Genomic DNA, 19,823 nt, shown 5'->3' on the forward strand with positions numbered 1-19,823 from the left:
TCAAATGACTCATTTTGCTCAGATGCTTTTGAACGATATGAGAATTATTTTCATAGTTCAATATGAAACATACTTTCGCAGTCATATTAGGGTAACATTAATCCACTGACACACAATAAAGAGCAGGACACAAAAAAAATTAAAAATCTCTGCAATAAAAATGTCTTTGCAATTTTTTTTACTGTACATACATTATGTCTAAAAATGTTGTACTTGGCTGCACTTTCTTGACTCCAAAATAAAAATGGTTAATTAAAGGATAGTTTGGAGGGGGGGGGGGGGGGGGCGGGGTGGAGTACTTTCAGTATCTAATAATCTCCTATCATATAGTAATAATTTACAGTGGTGATTCCCTTCCTGTTGATGCCTGCCATTTTGAATGCCCCTGGCAGTATAAGGGGTAGAATGAGTATTGGGATGGTTGGAGCTGGGTTAGAATTTGGAAGGGGGGGGGGGGGGGGGAGTTAGAGCATAGGAGTGTCGAGAAGACCTGGAGGTAGAATGGTGAGATAGAATACTAATCTAACCAATTTGATAAATCCATCCAAATCTTAAAATATGGGTGGCACAGTGATTAGCACCGCAGCCTTACAGCTCCAGTGACCCGGGTTCAGTTCTGGGTACTGCTTGTACGGAGTTTGCAAGTTCTCCCTGTGACTGCGTGTGTTTTCGCCAGGTGCTCCGGCTTCCTCCCACTGCCAATGACTTGCAGGTTGATAGGTAAATTGGCCATTGTAAATTGCCCCTAGAGTAGGTAGGAGAATGGTGGGGATGTGGTAGGAATATGGGATTAATGTAGGATTAATATAAATGGGTGGTTGTTGGTTGGCACAGACTCGGTGGGCCGAAGGGCCTGTTTCAGTGTTGATCTCTCTACATTTTATTTACTTACCAACATCTGCCTACCTCCAGGCTTTTGGGAGAAGCTGAGGTCTTAAAGTTAAAATGTTAATGATATATTAACTGACAAATAAAAGGTAATTCGCTAGATAAATTTAATCATGTTACCATGTGAAAATGTGCAACTTTAAAAATGTTTTGTTCAAACATTAACTTTGGATAAGAAATTTTAGTTGCTGGGGAAAAAACAAACAGACCGAACCTATTAAATGAAATATTCCCCAAAATAATTGAGAGTTTTGTGCGGCGAGCAGGTGCGCTGGTTTCTCAAAAAAAACTCAAGTCTTAATTGATCAAGTGATTGTCCTCATTCTAGAGCATTGTACCCAATCCTGTCAGTTTCCTGATGGGTGGGCTAGGTTAAAATTGCTCCCATAGCTTCAAAGAATACCAACCTCAGCTTGGTTAGAACGTAAATTCAATCAAGTGTAGGAAGCAGCTGAGAAACCATGAAATACACCTTTACGGTATCTAATAAAAATGACAAGATGAATTTCCAGAACTCTGAAATCCTTTGCCCAGGAGCATTTGAAAGTGCAAAAGAATCACTCTTAAGGGGTTGACATGATGGCAGACACCAGCAGACCATCAGAAGCTTTTACTGCTGGGTTTGACTAGGAGACAGAGAGGAACGGAGCCTGAGGAGTAGCAGGACCGGAGGTATAAAAAAGCGCGCCAAACCCGTGTGAGAGAGGCAGAGAGGAGCGGAGCAGCAGAACCAAAGATATACAAAAATGTGCCAAAACCCGTGTGAGAGCGGAGCGGAGCCCGAGAAAAATCAAAAACTGACATCACATTGAACATTGAGATCAGGGAAATGGAAAGCAGCTGGGGTGAGTATTCAGGTAAATGTTTAATTGAATCAACATAGAGTAAGACTTGATTGATTTATAAGTATACAAACTAAAGTTTAGTTGGCACAGTGGTTAGCACTGCAGCCTCACAACTCCAGCGACCCGGGTTTAGTTCTGGGTACTGCCTGTGTGGAGTTTGCAAGTTCTCCCTGTGACCACATGGGTTTCCGCCAGGTGCTCTGGTTTCCTCCCAAAGACTTGCAGGTTGATAGGTAAATTGGCCATTGTAAATTGCCCCTAGTGTAGGTAGGTGGTAGGAGAATTGAGGGAATGTGGGGATGTGGTAGGGAATATGGGATTAATGTAGGATTAGTATAAATGGGTGGTTGATGGTTAGCACAGACTCGGTGGGTCGAAGGGCCTGTTTCAGTGCTGTATCTCTATGACTCAAAAGTGGTTAACAGTCAGAAATTTAAATAACAAATTAAAATCTAATTAAATAAAAGAGATGCAGGGCCAGGCGATGTGTTGTACTTGCATGATGTGGGAGCTGGTGGACGCTATTGTGGTTCCTGGTGAACACCTCTGTAGCAAATGTTGGCTGTTCAAGGAACTCCAGCTCAGAGTTGATGAGCTGGAGTCTGAGCTTCGGACACTGCGACACATCAGGGAGGGGGAGAGTTACCTGGATGCTGTGTTTCAGGAGGCAGTCACACCCCTTAGATTAACTACCTTGAATTTAGCCAGTGGTCAGGGACAGGAGGGTGTGACTATGAGTGAGGCAGGTAGTGGGATCCAGGAGGTAGTGCTCCAGGAGCCTCAGCCGTTGTCCTTGTCCAACAGGTTTAGATTCTTGCTCCCTGTGTGGACGAAAACAGGGACTGTAGGGAGGATGAGCAAACTGACCACAGTGCCGTGGTACAGGGAGCCATTCAAGTGGGGTGGGAAAAGAGAAATGTAGTCGTAATACAGGATAGTATAGTTAGGGGCATAGACACTTCTGTGTGGCCAGGATCGAGAGTCCCAAAGGCTCTGGTGCCAGGGTTCGGAATATCTCTTTTGGGCTGCAGAGGAATTTGGAATGGAAGGGGAAAGATCCAGTTGTCATGGTCCATGGTCCAACGATATAGATAGAACGAGGTTAAAGGCTCTGCTGAGAGAATATGAGCAGCTAGGGGCTAAATTAAAAAGCAGAACCAAAAAGGTAATAATCTCCGGATTACGACCTGAGCCACGAGCAAATTGGCAAAGGGTCAATAAGATTAGAGGTAAATGGAGGCTCAAAGATTGGTGTGGGAGAAATGGGTTCGAATTCGTGGGACATTGGCACCAGCACTGGGTAAGGAGGGAGCTGTTCCGATGGGACGGGCTCCACCTGACTCATGCTGCAACCAGAGTCCTGGCGAATTGCATAACTAGGGCTGTAGATAGGGCTTTATACTAAATGGCGGGGGGGGGGGGGGGGGGGGGGGGTTCAGTTGCATGGAAAAACAGTAAGTTGTAGGAGTGCAGGTTAATGGTGAGGCTGATTGTTACCAGAAAATAAAAAGGGACAGAATGTGTGAACATCCTATTGCACCAAGGAATCGTACAAGAGTAGGGAAATGTAATAATAGAATAAACTTAAATGCTTTGTATCTGAATGCACAAAGAATTCGGAATAAAATAAATGAGTTAACAGTGCAAATAGAGTCAAATGGGTATGATTTAATGGCGATTACTGAGACGTGGTTGCAGGGAAACCAGGTTTGGGAATTGAATATCCAAGGGTACTCAGTATTTCAGAAGGATAGACATGAAGGAAAAGGAGGTGGTGTAGCTTTGTTAGTGAAGGAAGAGATCAGTGCTGTAGTGAGAAACGATATAGGCACTGGAGATCAAGGTGTAGAATCGGTTTGGGGTAGAAATAAGAACTAACAAGGGAAAGAAGTCCATGGTGGGAGTAATATATAGGCCCCCAAACAGTAGTTCCGCAGTGGGGCACAGTATAAACCAGGAAATACTGGGGGCTTGTAAGGAAGGTACGGCAATAATCATGGGTGATTTTAATATGCATATAGCCTGGATTAATCAAATTGGCATGGGTAGCCTCGAGGGACAGTTCATTGAATGTATGAGAGATTGTTTTTTGGAGCAATATGGTGTGGAACAAACCAGGGAGCAGACTATTCTAGATTTGGTATTATGTAATGAGGTGGGATTAATTAATGATCTCATTGTTAAGGATCCTCTCGGGAAAAGTGGTCATAGCATGCTAGAATTTCAAGTTCAGTTTGAGGGCGAGAAGCTGGAGTCCCACACTAGCGTTCTCGAGTTAAACAAAGGTAATTATATAGGCATGAGGACAGATTTGGCCCGAGTGGACTGGGCAGGAAGACTAAAAGGTAGGACAGTTGACGAGCAGGGGCAGATGTTTAAGGAGATATTCAATTTATCCCAACTAAAATATATTCCAGAGAGGAAGAAATATTCTAGGAGGGAGAAAAAACATTCATGGCTAAGCAAGGAAGTTAAGGATAACAAAGACAAAAACTAAAGCATACCATATTGCAAAGGCCAGTGGCAGGCTGGAGGATTGGGAAACTTTTAAAGATCAACAAAGGGTTACTAAAAAAGTAATAAAAAGAGCAAAGGTAAATTATGAAAGAAAACTAGCACAAGATATAAAAACGGATAGCAAAAGCTTCTATAAGTATATAAAAGGGAAGAGAGTAGCTAAAGTGAATGTTGGTCCGTTGGAGGATGAGACTGGGGAGTTAATAGAAGGGAACACAGAAAAGGCAGAGACACTATATCAGTATTTTGCTTCAGTTTTCACGGTGGAGGACACTAGTACCATCCCAATAGTACCAGGTAATGCAGAGGTTATAGAAAGAAAGGAAATTAGAACAATCATCATCACTAGGGAAAAAGTACTGAGCAAACTATTGGGGTTGAAAGCAGACAAGCCCCCAGGGCCTGATGGCCTACATCTTAGGGTCTTAAAGGAAGTAGCAGTAGAGATAGTGGATCCATTGGTTATAATATTCCAAAATTCTCTGGATACGGGAAAGGTTCCAGTGGATTGGAAAAAAGCTAATGTAACACCCTTATTCAAAAAGGGAGGGAGGCAGAAAGTAGGAAACTATAGACCAGTTAGTTTAACACCTGTCGTTGGGAAATTATTAGAATCCATTATTAAGAAAGTAATAACAGGACATTTAGAAAGTCAAAACACAATCCATCAGAGTCAACATGGTTTTATGAAGGGTAAATCGTGTTTGACTAATTTGTTAGAGTTCTTCAAAGCAGTAACAAGCAAAGTGGATAATGGGGATCCTGTAGATGTAGTATATCTGGCATTTGATAAGGTGCCGCATAAAAGGTTAACACACAAGGTAAGATCACATGGGGTTAGGGACAATTTATTAGCTTAGATAGAGGATTGGCTAACCAACAGAAAACAGAGTCGGGATAAATGGGTCTTTTTCTGCTTGGCAAGATGTAACTAGTGGGGTACCAAAGGGTTCAGTCCTCGGGCCCCAACTATTTACAATCTATATAAATAACTTGGATGCAGGGATAGAAGGTACGACGGCCAAATTTGCAGATGACACTAAAATAGGTGGGACAGTTAAGTTGCAATAAAGAAATAAGAAATCTACAAATGGATATGGATAGATTAGATAAATGGGCCAAAATTTGGCAGATGGATTTTAACGTGGTGAGGTTTTGGTCGGAAGAATAGAAAGGCAAATTATCTACATGGAGAGAAACTTGAGTTCTTCAGTGCAGAGGGATCTGGGTGTCCTCGTGCATGAATCACAGAAAACTAGTTTGCAGGTACAGCAGGTGATAAGGAAGGCAAATGGAATTTTGGCATTTATTGCTAAAACAATATAAAAGTAGGGAAGTGTTGCTGCAACTGTACAAGGCATTAGTGAGACCGCACCTGGAGTATTGCGTACGGTTTTGGTCCCCTCACTTGAGGAGGGATGCAGTTGCATTGGAGGCAGTTCAGAGGAGGTTCACTAGATTGATTCCAGAGATGAGGGGTTTGTCTTATGAAGAGGGATTGAGCAGTTTGGCCTTTACTGTCTAGAGTTTAGAAGAATGAGAGATCTAATTGAGGTAAATAAGATGATTAAGGGGATCGACAAAGTAGACATAGAGAGGATGTTTCCTCTTGTGGGGCAAACTAGAATGAGAGGTCATAGTTTTAGGATAAGGGGTAGCAGATTTAAAACCGAGATGAGGAGAAATTACTTCTCTCAAAGGGTCATGAATCTGTGGAATTCACTACCCCAGACTGCGGTGGATGCCGGCACATTGGGTAAACTTAAAGGACGAGATAGACAGATTTTTAATTAGAAATTGGTTGAAGGGTTATGGAGAATGGGCAGGAAAGTGGTGTTGAGGCCCAGATGATATCAGCCATGATTGTATTGAATGGCGGAGCAGGCTCGAGGGGCTGAATTGCCTACTCCTGCTCCTAGTTCTTATGTTCTTCTGTATGTAGCAATGGACAGTTTAGGGCAGTAACAGCAATTATACTGGTGGAGGTCATAGAATCAACTGACTTTATCTATATGGACTTTAGTAAAGCCTTTGACAAGGTCCCGCATGGCAGACTGGTACAAAAGGTGAAGTCATATGGAATCAGAGGTGAGCTGGCAAGATGGATACAGAACTGGCTTGGTCATAGAAGACAGAGGGTATCCAGTGGATGGGTGTTTTTCTGAATGGAGGGATATGACTAGTGGTATTCCGCAGGGATCAGTGCTAGGACCTTTGCTCTTTGTAGTATATATAAATGATTTGGAGGAAAATGTAGCTGGTCTGATTAGTAAGTTTGCGGACGACACAAAGGTTGGTGGAGTTGCGGATAATGATGAGGATCGTCAGAGGATACAGCAGGATATAGATCGGTTGGAGACTTGGGCGGAGAAATGGCAGATGGAGTTTAATCCGCACAAATGTGAGGTAATGCATTTTGGAAGGTCTAATGCAGGTGGGAGGTATACAGTAAATGGCAGAACCCTTAGGAGTATTGACAGGCAGAGAGATCTGGGCGTACAGGTCCACAGGTCACTGAAAGTGGCAACGCAGGTGGATAAGGTGGTCAAGAAGGCATACGGCATGCTTGCCTTCATCGGTCGGGGCATAGAGTATAAAAATTGGCAAGTCATGTTGCAGCTGTACAGAACCTTAGTTCGGCCACACTTAGAATATTGCGTGCAATTCTGGTCGCCACACTACCAGAAGGACGTGGAGGCTTTGGAGAGGGTACAGAGGAGGTTTACCAGGTGACCGCTTTGCGGAACATCTCCGCTCAGTCCGCAAGCAGGACCCTGAGCTTCCGGTTGCTTGCCATTTCAACACTCCCCCCTGCTCTCATGCTCACATCTCTGTCCTGGGATTGCTGCAGTGTTCCAGTGAACATCAACGCAAGCTCGAGGAACAGCATCTCATCTACCGATTAGGCACACTACAGCCTGCCGGACTGAACATTGAGTTCAATAATTTCAGAGCATGACAGCCCCCCACTTTACTTTCATTTTTAGTCATTTTTAGTTATTTTTTCTTTTTTTTTGCATTCCTTTTTACATTTTTTACAATCTTTTTTTGCATTTATTTCAGTTCATCTTAGTTTGTTCAGTTTGCTTACCCACTGTTTTTTTCAGGTTTTTCTTCAGGTTTGCACTTGCTGATGTTCAATATTCAGTATATTCACACCTAATCTGTACTAATGCTTTGTCTTTCAACACACCATTAACATATTGTTTGCCTTTGCTCCGTGACCTTTTCGTCAGCTATGTGGCCTGGTCCAATCTGCACCTTCTTTGTTATCTCTTGCCCAACCCCCACCTCACTTGTTTATAATCTGTGACTTTTCTAATATTTGTCAGTTCCGAAGAAGGGTCACTGACCCGAAACGTTAACTCTGCTTCTCTTTCCACAGATGCTGCCAGACCTGCTGAGTGAATCCAGCATTTCTTGTTTTTGTTTCAGATTTCCAGCATCCGCAGTATTTTGCTTTTATTTACCAGGATGTTGCTTGGTCTGGAGGGCATTAGCTATGAGGAGAGGTTGGATAAACTCGGATTGTTTTCACTGGAACGACGGAGGTGGAGGGGCGACATGATAGAGGTTTACAAAGTTATGAGCGGCATGGACAGAGTGGATAGTCAGAAGCTTTTTCCCAGGGTGGAAGAGTCAGTTACTAGGGGACATAGGTTTAAGGTGCGAGGGGCAAAGTTTAGAGGGGATGTGCGAGGCAAGTTTTTTTTACACAGAGGGTGGTGAGTGCCTGGAACTTGCTGCCAGGGGAGGTGGTGGAAGCAGATACGATAGCGACGTTTAAGAGACATCTTGACAAATACATGAATAGGAAGGGAATAGAGGGATATGGGCCCCGGAAGGTGTTAGTTTAGGCAGGCATCAAGATCGGCGCAGGCTTGGAGGGCCGAATGGCCTGTTCCTGTGCTGTACTGTTCTTTGTTTGTTTGACTGCCCAGACTGGAACACTGTGGCCTCCTAAGTATGCCTGATGCCAAACCATGGAAGTTAGCCAATTTATGACCAACATCAGGGAAGGCTGTCTGCTTCAGAAGCCAATCTTTGGGATCTAATACGGCTGGTATGTCATTAAGGAAGCATTCGAGAACCTTCCGTGCTCAGTTCCTGTATGATGTGGAAAAATGTTTCTGCACCATGTTGAAGGCTGCTGACATCTCTGGAAGAATCAAGCATTAATATCAAACATTTGGAGCAGAGTAGACTGAATTTAGGATGAATATCTGGCATAGATCTGGGTTGGCTCGGAGGCTTGTATACTTTATGACCAACTCCTACAATATCATTAAGTTTGCAGTGCTGGTAAAACTAAATGGCTGATAAATGGAGTCACTTCAGAAGATTTCATTCTCCCCTCCCCATGCGGCATTAAATATTAAACAAAGACAATAGTTTTATATCTACACATTTTGTAAAGCCTTTATTTAGCAGCAATATAACATTTGATATTCTTGCATTGACAAAGCATTAGTTAAAAATCTGATAAGAGTGTTGATCTTCCATTACTTCTAAGATGTGCACTATATACCTTTTTAAGTTCAACCCAATACACACAGTGAAAATTTGTATTCGCAGATATGAGATATAGAGAAGAATCCCAGGTCTGTTTGCATATTTTTCGCTATTGAAGCTTTGGAGGAATGAGAGATGAAGGTGTTCTAACTGAAAATAGTAAAATATCAAATGTGCTAATCAGGAGTTTAACTGAATCCAACATAATTTCAAACTGCAATGCATCACAATTGCAAAATGTGATTTAAATGCATTTGAAATTTGAGAAATTCATTTTAACATAATGAATTCCAATTATTTCACATCTGAAGCTTATGTATATGAACACATTGGGTGATGTGCAACACAGAACTGCTACTGAGGTGTGAGTGTCATACTTGGACTACAACCCAATCTAATTTTACAGAGGCTAGATGAATTGTAAATCTAAACTGACTAGAATTTAGTATTTACAATGGGAGTGTTTTTCACAATTGTACAAACCGATCACAAATTAATTTCAAACATTGTAGCTTTAATATACGCAAGTTTAGTTTTTGTAACTTCAAGATTTCCGGAACTTAAGTTCTCATGTACTGTACAAATAATTACAGAGTTTTCTTTACACTTTTAGCTATACAGTTTTTCCAAACAAGGTTTGCAAAGCTGGCCATGGCTTTGAAACTCCTGAACTAAACAAATTATTTAAAGAAATATCACTACATGACAAATCAAATTCAATACAAACACACATTAAATAGACCAAAAAAAAACTGGAAATGAAGTGTTAAGATTACCAATGATTCGATAATAAGACAGAACATGTTGCATTAGAGGCAAAGCACTCCTTTCATACACATTTTTGAAATTAGATACTTTAGTAATAAATTGAGATATTGAAATTGAACTATTGTTTTGATGAAATATGTGTCAACTAATGGATACATTATGCAATCCCTAAACAGAGTTCTAAACAGGGCAAAAGACTATAGAACAGTTTAGATAGAGATTGCTACAGACACAATCCTTATCTAGCTCTATAACGGATCTAAAGAAAACTTGCATATAATTAAAATACTGTAACATTGTGATAAGTGATTATGTTTTTCAGAAACAGATGAAGAGGAGCTAGCATGATTGCGTTGAAATAGCTTAACTTAATGCCATACAATAAACGGTTTTAAGGAACTCAGTGGGTCAGTGTTACTCCCACTTATTGCCTTATAAGAAACCTGCCAGAGACAGTTAAAGAGTTCCATCCTTGGACACTTCCAGAATAGATTGGAGAAAAGAAAGATCATAAGTGATACTCTCATTAAGAGGCTTCTATTGTACATTCTTGGCAGTACTTACAAGACAGCTCTCAAAGAACGTTCCTATTAGAAGAGACCAAACAAGTAAATTTGCAATGGTTGAGGTTGTACTGTTTTTTTTTTTAAAAAGTCATGAAATATGTCCTGAAATTTGCTGATAGCAATCAGAGATGCTGGCTGACATTCTCTAGCGTTGACTTAATAAATATCACTGCAGTGCGCATAATTCCTATCCCAGTATCCTCCTGAGTACAGCCAGTCTGATGCACCAGTGTAGGGATTGGGTCCTTGATGGAACCACCTATTAACAAATCACATTATAAAATGAAACAGGTCATCACTTTTGCTTCATTCCCCGATGATACTTGTGGAAGACAAACTGCAGCTTGAGACTCACCATATATTTCATGCTCTGAAACCTTTTTTCTGATCAATCAAATTCATTATTGCAGGCACCACTGAGCAATTCACAAACATTCACACATAGATTTGTAGTTTTATATTTATAGAATAGCACAGTATTAATATTAGAAGGGAGCAGTATCCAAAGAATATACCCTAAAGCAGGAGTGTCCAACATGTGGCTCATTGGCCAAATGTGACCCTTGAGCTCCTCTATCTGGCCTACCAAACCCCTGCCATCTTAGCTTGTGTGCAAAGGAATTTTGCTGAGAGGCTTAGATCATTAGAAAAGGCCCGCTCCATGACTGATAGATTTAGACCAATTAGGAATCAGCCTTTTAACCAGACCTCCAAATGCAGGATAGTTAAGAAATTTAAGGGGAAGAGGTAGGCATGAGGTGTATGGCTATTGAGTACAAATGGGAATCTCACTTCTATATATATAAAAAAATGGATGTCTTGCTTTGTATGTACGTGATGATTTAACTGTTGCATGTGGGTGGTTCTGCATTGTCCATGTACATGGGCAGTCTTGTGTATGCAAATTGAGCTGTCTCACACGGTGCACAGGCAGTATTAATGAATCTCAAAGTTTTGTGTAATTGTATGCAGCCGACTCACTGGTTTGGACACATTTATCTGCTCTTCCCCATTCTTAAAGGTTGGACACCCCTATCCTAAGGCAATGAATGTACACACTGAATTTTGTTAGATGCTATTTAAGTAACAAAAAATGCTGCATTCTTCAGTTCCGAAATGAGGTCACAGCAGACAATTTAGACAGAATGCATACAGCAAAGACAAATATACTCACTGCCAACTTAAAGTAGTTATGTACCATGCTGCAATAAAGCCACCACTTCCATAGAAGGCAGCTTGTATTTTAATAGCCACAGCACTGGCTTCTCAGTCTGATTTTTGGTAGTTTGAATTTCAGGGTTTTATACCTACACACACAACCAATTGCCATGATTGCTGATTCTAGGTAGATCTGTTAGCTACAGTATGTAATAAAAACATCTCATCTCAGGAGGACTGACTGACTGACTGACTGTCTGCCATGGTGTTACAGAGCATTACATCTGGTGTTTTGAGCCAGATATATTTTGGACCATTAAAGGCCACATCAGCTCTGAAGTTATTTAGGAGTGGAGAGCAATCGGACCTCTTCCAGCACGCCGGAGTTTTGAAAAAATGCCAATAGTGATGTCACAGGAAAGCTGCAAGGTGATTGGTTGGTGAGTCACTGCTGTCAGGGAATAGCTCTAAATAGCTGAGTAAGTATCTAAGGTAAGAAAGGTTTAAAGGTTTACAATTTTTTTAAATATATAGTAAGTAGTGTTTTTTTTTAAGGAGTTCTGTAGCAACGAGGACCAGGGAAGATGGGCCCAAGAGTAATTGATATTATTTGATATTAAGGCCTTCCAAAAGGTTTAATTTAAAGGGTTAAGTCATGGCAGGCGAGCTCAAAGCTGTGGTGTGTTCCTTGTGCTCCATGTCAGAAGCCAAGGACATTTCCAGTGCGTGGGACCGACATGCGTGCAGGAAGTGTCTCCAGCTGCAGCTCCTGGAAGCCCGGGTTTCGGAGCTGGAGCGGCAGCTGGGGACACTGCAGAGCATCCACGAGGCGGAGAGTATCGTCGATGGGTGGTCACACCGCAAGCTCAGACTCCACAGGCAGGAAGGGAATGGGTGACCACCAGATAGAGCAAGAGGACTAGGCAGGTAGTTCAGGAATCTCCTGTGGTCTATTCTCCTGAAAAACAGATATACTGCTTTGGATACTGTTGGGGGGAATGGCCTCTCAGGGGAAAGCAGCAACAGCCCAATTCGTTGCACCACGGTTGGCTCTGCTGCACAGGGGAGGAGTAAAAAGTGTGGGAATGCAATAGTTATAGGGTATTCAATTGTCACGGGAATAGATAGGCGTTTCTGTGCCCGCAAAAGAGACTCCAGGACGGTATGTTGCCTCCCTGGTGTTAGGGTCAAGGATGTCGCAGAGCAGTTACAGGACATTCTAAAGGGGCAAGGTGAACAGCCAGTGGTCGTGGTACAAATTGGTACAAACGACACTGGTTTAAAAAAAAAGGATGAGGTCCTAAAAGCAGAATATAGGGAGCTAGGAAGTAAGTTGAAAAGCAGGACCTCAAAGGTAGTGATCTCAGGATTACTAGCAGTGCCACGTGCTAGTCAGAGTAGAAACAGCAGGATATAGCGGATGAATACGTGGCTGAAGAGATGGTGTGAGGGGGAGGGTTTTAGATTCCTGGGACATTGGGACCAGTTCAAACTGGACGTGTTACACCTGGGCAGGACTGGGACTGATGTCCTCGGGGGAGTATTTGCTAGAGTGGTTGGGGAGGGTTTAAACTAAAATGTCAGGGGGATGGGAACCTTTGCAAGGAGTCTGGGGGGGTGGGGGGGTGGGGGGGGGGGAAATCAAAGACAAGAACAAAAGACAGTAATGGGAATAAGAAGTGATAGGCAGAGAAATCAAGGGCCACAGTGAAACATAATGGGAAGGGGACAAGTAATGTTAAAAAGACAAGCCTTAAGGCTTTGTGCCTTAACGCGTGGAGCATTCGCAATAAAGTGCATGAATTAATCGCACCAATAGATGTAAACGGGTATGATATAGTTGGGATTACGGAGACATGGCTGCAAGGTGACCAGGGATGGGAAATGAACATCCAGGGATATTCAGTATTTAGGAAGGACAGATAAAAAGCAAAAGGCGGAGTTGCATTGCAGGTTAAAGAGGAAATTAATGCAATAGTGAGGAACGATATTAGCTCTGACTATGTGGAATCTGTATGGGTAGAACAAAGAACAGTACAGCACAGGAACAGGCCATTCGGCCCTCCAAGCCTGCGCCGATCTTGATGCCTGCCTAAACTAAAACCTTCTGCACTTCTGGGGACCGTATCCCTCTATTCTCATCCTATTCATGTATTTGTCAAGATGCCTCTTAAACATCTCTATGATACCTGCTTCCACCACCTCCTCCGGCAGCACGTTCCAGGCACTCATCACCCTCTGTGTAAAGAACTTGCCTCGCTCATCCCTTCTAAACTTTGCCCCTCGCACCTTAAACCTATGTCCCCTAGTAACTGACTCTTCCACCCTTTTTCAAAGTGAGAGGGGAAAAGTTTAGGGGGGATACGCGTGGAAAGTTCTTTACGCAGAGGGTGGTGGGTGCCTGGAACGCGTTGCCAGCGGAGGTGGTAGACGCGGGCACGATAGCGTCTTTTAAGATTTATCTAGACAGATACATGAATGGGCAGGAAGCAAAGAGATACAGACCCTTAGAAAATAGGCGACATGTTTAGATAGAGGATCTGGATCGGCGCAGGCTTGGAGGGCCGAAGGGCCTGTTCCTGTGCTGTAATTTTCTTTGTTCTTTCTTTGTTCTGGGAAAAAGCTTCTGACTATCCACTGTCCATGCCGCTCATAACTTTGTAAACCTCTATCATGTCGCCCCTCCACCTCCGTCGTTCCAGTGAAAACAATCCGAGTTTATCCAACCTCTCCTCATAGCTAATGCCCTCCAGACCAGGCAACATCCTGGTAAACCTCCTCTGTACCCTCTCCAAAGCCTCTACGTCCTTCTGGTAGTGTGGCGACCAGAATTGCACGCAATATTCTAAGTGTGGCATAACTAAGGTTCTGTACAGCTGCAGCATGACTTGCCAATTTTTATACTCTATGCCCCGACCGATGAAGGCAAGCATGCCGTATGCCTTCTTGACTACCTTATCCACCTGCGTTGCCACTTTCAGTGACCTGTGGACCTGTACACCCAGATCTCTCTGCCTGTCAATACTCCTAAGGGTTCTGCCATTTACTGTATACCTCCCACCTGCATTAGACCTTCCAAAATGCATTACCTCACATTTGTGCGGATTAAACTCCATCTGCCATTTCTCCGCCCAAGTCTCCAACCAATCTATATCCTGCTGTATCCTCTGACAATCCTCACCACTATCTGCAACTCCACCAACCTTTGTGTCGTCCGCAAACTTACTAATCAGACCAGCTATATTTTCCTCCAAATCATTTATATATACTACAAAGAGCAAAGCACTGATCCCTGCGGAACACCACTAGTCACATCCCTCCATTCAGAAAAGCACCCTTCCACTGCAACCTTCTGTCTTCTATGACTGAGCCAGTTCTGTATCCATCTTGCCAGCTCACCTCTGATCCCATGTGACTTCACCTTTTGTACCAGTCTGCCATGAGGGACCTTGTCAAAGGCTTTACTGAAGTCCATATAGACAACATCCACTGCCCTTCCTTCATCAATCATCTTCGTCACTTCCTCAAAAAACTCAATCAAGTTAGTGAGACACGACCTCCCCTTCACAAAACCATGCTGCCTCTCGCTAATAAGATCGTTTGTTTCCAAATGGGAGTAAATCCTGTCCCGAAGAATCCTCTCTAATAATTTCCCTACCACTGACGTAAGGCTCACCGGCCTATAATTTCCTGGATTATCCTTACTACCCTTCTTAAACAAAGGAACAACATTGGCTATTCTCTAGTCCTCTGGGACCTCACCTGTAGCCAATGAGGATGCAAAGATTTCTGTCAAGGCCCCAGCAATTTCTTCCCTTGCCTCCCTCAGTATTCTGGGGTAGATCCCATCAGGCCCTGGGGACTTATCTACCTTAATGCTTTGCAAGACACCCAACACCTCCTCCTTTTTGATAATGAGATGACTGAGACTATCTACACTCCCTTCCCTAGGCTCATCATCCACCAAGTCCTTCTCTTTGGTGAATACTGCTGCAAAGTACTCATTTAGTACCTCGCCCATTTCCTCTGGCTCCACACATAGATTCTCTTCTCTGTCCTTGAGTGGGCCAACCCTTTCCCTAGTTACCCTCTTGTTCTTTATATACGTATAAAAAGCCTTGGGATTTTCCTTAATCCTGTTTGCCAATGACTTTTCATGACCCCTTTTAGCCCTCCTGACTCCTGGCTTACGTTTCTTCCTACTGTCTTTATATTCCTCAAGGGATATTTCATAGCCTTCCAGCCCTTACGAATGCTTCCTTTTTCTTTTTGACTGGGCTCACAATATCCCGCATCATCCAAGGTTCCCGAAACTTGCCAAACTTATCCTTCTTCCTCACTGGAACATGCTGGTCCTGGATTCTAATCAACTGACATTTGAAAGACTCCCACATGTCAGATGTTGATTTACCCTCAAATAGCCGCCCCCAATCTAAATTCTTCTGTTCCTGCCTAATATTGTTATAATTAGCCTTTCCCCAATTTAGCACCTTCACCCGAGGACTACTCTTATCCTTATCCACAAGTACCTTAAAACTTATGGAATTATGGTCACTGTTCCCGAAATGCTCCCCTACTGAAATTTCGACCACCTGGCCGGGCTCATTCCCCAATACCAGGCCCAGTACAGCCCCATCCCTAGATGGACTATCTACATATTGTTTCAAGAAGCCCTCCTGGATGCTCCTTACAAATTCTGCCCCATCCAAGCCCCTAGCACTAAGTGAGTCCCAGTCAATATAGGGGAAGTTAAAATCACCCACCACTACAACCCTGTTACCTTTACATCTTTCCAAAATCTGTCTACATATCTGCTCTTCCAACTCCCGCTGGCTGTTGGGAGCCCTGTAGAAAACCCCCAACATAGTGACTGCACCCTTCCTAAACCTGAGCTCCACCCATATTGCCTCGCTGCATGACACCTCCTCCTGCAGTACAGCTCCTTAACAAGTAATGCAACTCCCCAACCCCTTTTACATCCCCCTCTATCCCACCTGAAGCTTCTAAATCCTGGAACATTTAGCTGCCAATCCTGTCCTTCCTTCAACCAAGTCTCTGTAATAGCAACATCATAGTTCCAAGTACTAATCCAAGCTCTAAATTCATCTGCCTTACCTGTTATACTTCTCGCATTGAAACAAATGCACTTCAGACCACCAGTCCCGCTGTGCTCCGCAACATCTCCCTGCCTGCTCTTCCTCTTAGTCTTACTGGCCTTATTTACTAGTTCCCCCTCATTTATTTCACTTGCTCTCCTACTGCTCTGGTTCCCACCCCACTGCCACACTAGTTTAAACCCTCCCGAGTGACGCTAGCAAACCTCGCAGCCAGAGCTGAGAAAGACTAAGGGGCAAAAAACGGTTAGTGCAGGTTGTATATCAATCCCCAAACTATAGTGGTGATGTTGAGAATGGCATTAAACAGGAAATGAGAGACACATGTGATAAAGGAACATCTGTAATTATGGGTGAGTTTAATCTGCATATAGATTGGACAAATCAAATTAGTCAAAATACCGTAGAGGAGGAATTCTTGGAGTGTATACGGGATGGTTTTCTGGACCAATACGTTGAGGAACCAACTAGAGAACAGGCCATCCTAGACTGGGTATTGTGTAATGAGAGAGGAATAACTGACAATCTAGTGGTGTGAGACCCCTTGGGGATGTGCGGCCATAATACGATAGAATTCTTCATCAAGATGGAGAGTGATGTAGTTGAGTCTGAGACTAGGCTCCTGAATCTTAGTAAAGGAAACTACGAAGGTATGAGGCGCGAGTTGGCTATGACGGATTGGGAAACGTTACTTAAAGGGATGACGGTGGATAGGCAATGGCAAACATTTAAAGAGCGCATGGATGAACTGCAACAATTGTTTAGCCCTGTCTGGCGCAAAATTAAACCAGGAAGGTAGCCAAACCATGGCTTACGAGGGAAATTAGAGACAGCATTAGATCCAAAGAGGAGGTATATAAATCTGCCAGAAAAAACGAGAGACCTGAGGATTAGGAGCAATTTAGAATTCAGCAAAGGAGGACCAAGGGATTGATTAAGAAGGGGAAATAGAGTACGAGAGCAAGCTTGCAGGGAACATAAAAACTGACTGTAAAAGTTTCTATAGATATGTGAAGAGAAAAAGATTGGTGAAGACAAATGTAGGTCCCTTACAGTCAGAAACAGGGGAATTTATTATGGGGAACAAAGAAATGGCTGACCAACTAAATGCATACTTTGTTCTGTCTTCACAAAGGAGGACAAAATATCATAACAGAAATGTTGGGGAACACAGGGTTTAGTGAGAGAGAGGAACTGAAGGAAATCAGTATTAGTAGAGAAATGGTGTTGGGGAAATGGATGGGATTGAAGGCTGATAAATCCCCAGGGCCTGATGGTCTGCATCCCAGGGAACTTAAGAAAGTGGCCCTATAAATAGTGGATACATTGGTGGTCATCTTCCAAGATTCTATAGACTCTGGAACAGTTCCTACAGATTGGAGGGTAGCTAATGTAACCCCACTATTTAAAAAAGGGAGGTAGAGAGAAAACAGGGAATTATCGACCAGTCTGACGTTGGGAGTGGGGAAAATTATCAAAGAGTCCATTATCAAAGATTTTATAGCAGAGCACTTGGAGAACAGTGGTAGAATCGGGCAGAGTCAGCATGGATTTATGAAAGGGAAATCATGCTTGACAAATCTACTAGAATTCTTTGAGGATGTAACTAGTAGAGTTGATGAGGAGGAGCCAGTGGATGTGGTTTATTTGGACTTTCAGAAGGCTTTTGACAAAGTCCCACATAAGAGATCAACATGTAAAATTAATGCGCATGGGACTGGGGGTAGTGTATTGCGATGGATAGAAAATTGGTTCGCAGACAGGAAACAAAGAGTAGGGATAAAGGGGTCTTTTTCCGAATGACAGGCAGTGACTAGTGGTGCTCTGGTTTCCTCCCACAGCCAAAGACTTGCAGGTTGATAGGTAAATTGGCCATCATAAATTGCCCCTAGTATAGGTAGGTAGTAGGGGAATATCGGGAAGGTGGGGATGTGGTAGGAATATGGGATTAGTGTAGGATTAGTATAAATGGGTGGTTGATGGTCGGCACAGACTCGGTGGGCCGAAGGGCCTGTTTCAGTGCTGTATCTCTTTAAAAAAAAAACAGGTCACAGAATAGCTGACAAGAAGGTCGTGGAGCAAAGGCAAACAATATGTTAATGGTGTGTTGAAAGACAAAGCATTAGTACAGATAGGGTGTTAACGGACTGAAAAGTGAACAGCCGCAAGTAAAAACATGAAAAAAAAAAGTGGTTAAGCAAACTGAACAAACTAGGATGAAATAAAATATAATTAACACAAAAAATATATTAAAAAGAAAAAAGAAAAAAAATTACTAAAAATAAAAGTAAAATGGGGGGCCCGTCATGCTCTGAAATTATTGAACCCATCATGCTCGGAAATTATTGAAGAGTTTCACCCATCATGTTTTGAATCCACCCAGGATTACAGGTATCTCTGAGAAATACAACGTTCCTCGGACTGCGATTATCGCTGCATCCTTAGATCCACACTTAGTGCTATGCGCCACCACATGGAGAAATCTCTCTCTCCAGAAGCACTGCCTCCCCGTATCTCAAAGCTGTTCTACTCCACAGTTTCATTTCATCCTTCGTCTCATCCGACGCATTAACAAAAAACTTTTTCACTTCCTTTCAGATGTTAAAGAACGCAAGCTCCAGCAGCTGATGGGGACTAATGCCCCACCAGATCCTTCTTGCCCTTCACTTCCCTATGACCCCACCCCTTCTCCTAATCTGACCCCTTGCCATGTAATGACTATACCCTCTGACCTCCCCCTCTCTGACGCTGAACGTTCTGTACTCAGAAAAGGTCTCAGTTTTATCTCCTTATGCCCCCACCTCAATGAATTACGTGCTCGGCATGACGTTGAGCTCTTCTTCCGTCGCCTCCACCTCCGGGCTCACTTCTTTGACCAGGAGTCCTTGCCCCGATCAGCAGACCCATTCATCTGCCTCCAGCATTCTCCCTCTAGCTGGCGCCCTCCCCCTGGCCTCTTACTCGCTCTTGATCTTTTCATTGAAAACTGTCGGCGAGACATCAGCCGTCTCAATTTCTCTGCCCCCCTCACTCACTCTAACCTGCCCCCCACTCCGTTCTCTCAGGTCTAACCCCAATATGGTCATCAAATCTGCAGACAAGGGTGGTGCTGTTGTTGTCTGGCGTACTGACCTCTACCTTGCAGAGGCTCAGCGCCAACTCAGACACTTCTTCCTACCTCCCTCTGGACCATGACCCTACCACCGAACATCAACTTACTGTCCACAGGACTGTCACTGACCTCATCTCCTCTGGAGATCTTCCCTCTACACTTCCAACCTCATAGTCCCACAACCCTGGACAGCCCGCTTCTACTTCCTTCCCAAAATCCACAAACAGGACTGTCCCGGCAGACTCATTGTTTCAGCCTGTTCCTGCCCCACTGAACTTATTTCTTCCTATCTTGACTCTATCTTTTCTCCGCTGGTCCAGTCTCTTCCCACCTACATCCGTGA

The 19,823-nt window shown here is 43.3% G+C and overlaps 1 protein-coding gene across 4 annotated transcripts in view; it reads right to left on the bottom strand.

Moving 5' to 3' along the window:
• Positions 1 to 8,657: 8,657 nt before the first annotated feature.
• Positions 8,658 to 19,823, bottom strand: part of osbpl1a (oxysterol binding protein-like 1A) — a 308,693-nt gene continuing 297,527 nt past the window's right edge. For all 4 annotated transcript variants that reach the window (XM_068031100.1, XM_068031099.1, XM_068031098.1 and 1 more), the window contains one exon: positions 8,658 to 10,355. In XM_068031100.1, the coding sequence (XP_067887201.1) occupies positions 10,253 to 10,355 (103 nt within the window). In that variant the 3' untranslated portion in view covers positions 8,658 to 10,252. The remainder of the gene's footprint in view (positions 10,356 to 19,823) is intronic.

Source organism: Heterodontus francisci, chromosome 5 (assembly GCF_036365525.1).
Source record: "Heterodontus francisci isolate sHetFra1 chromosome 5, sHetFra1.hap1, whole genome shotgun sequence".
Lineage (NCBI taxonomy): Eukaryota > Metazoa > Chordata > Chondrichthyes > Heterodontiformes > Heterodontidae > Heterodontus > Heterodontus francisci.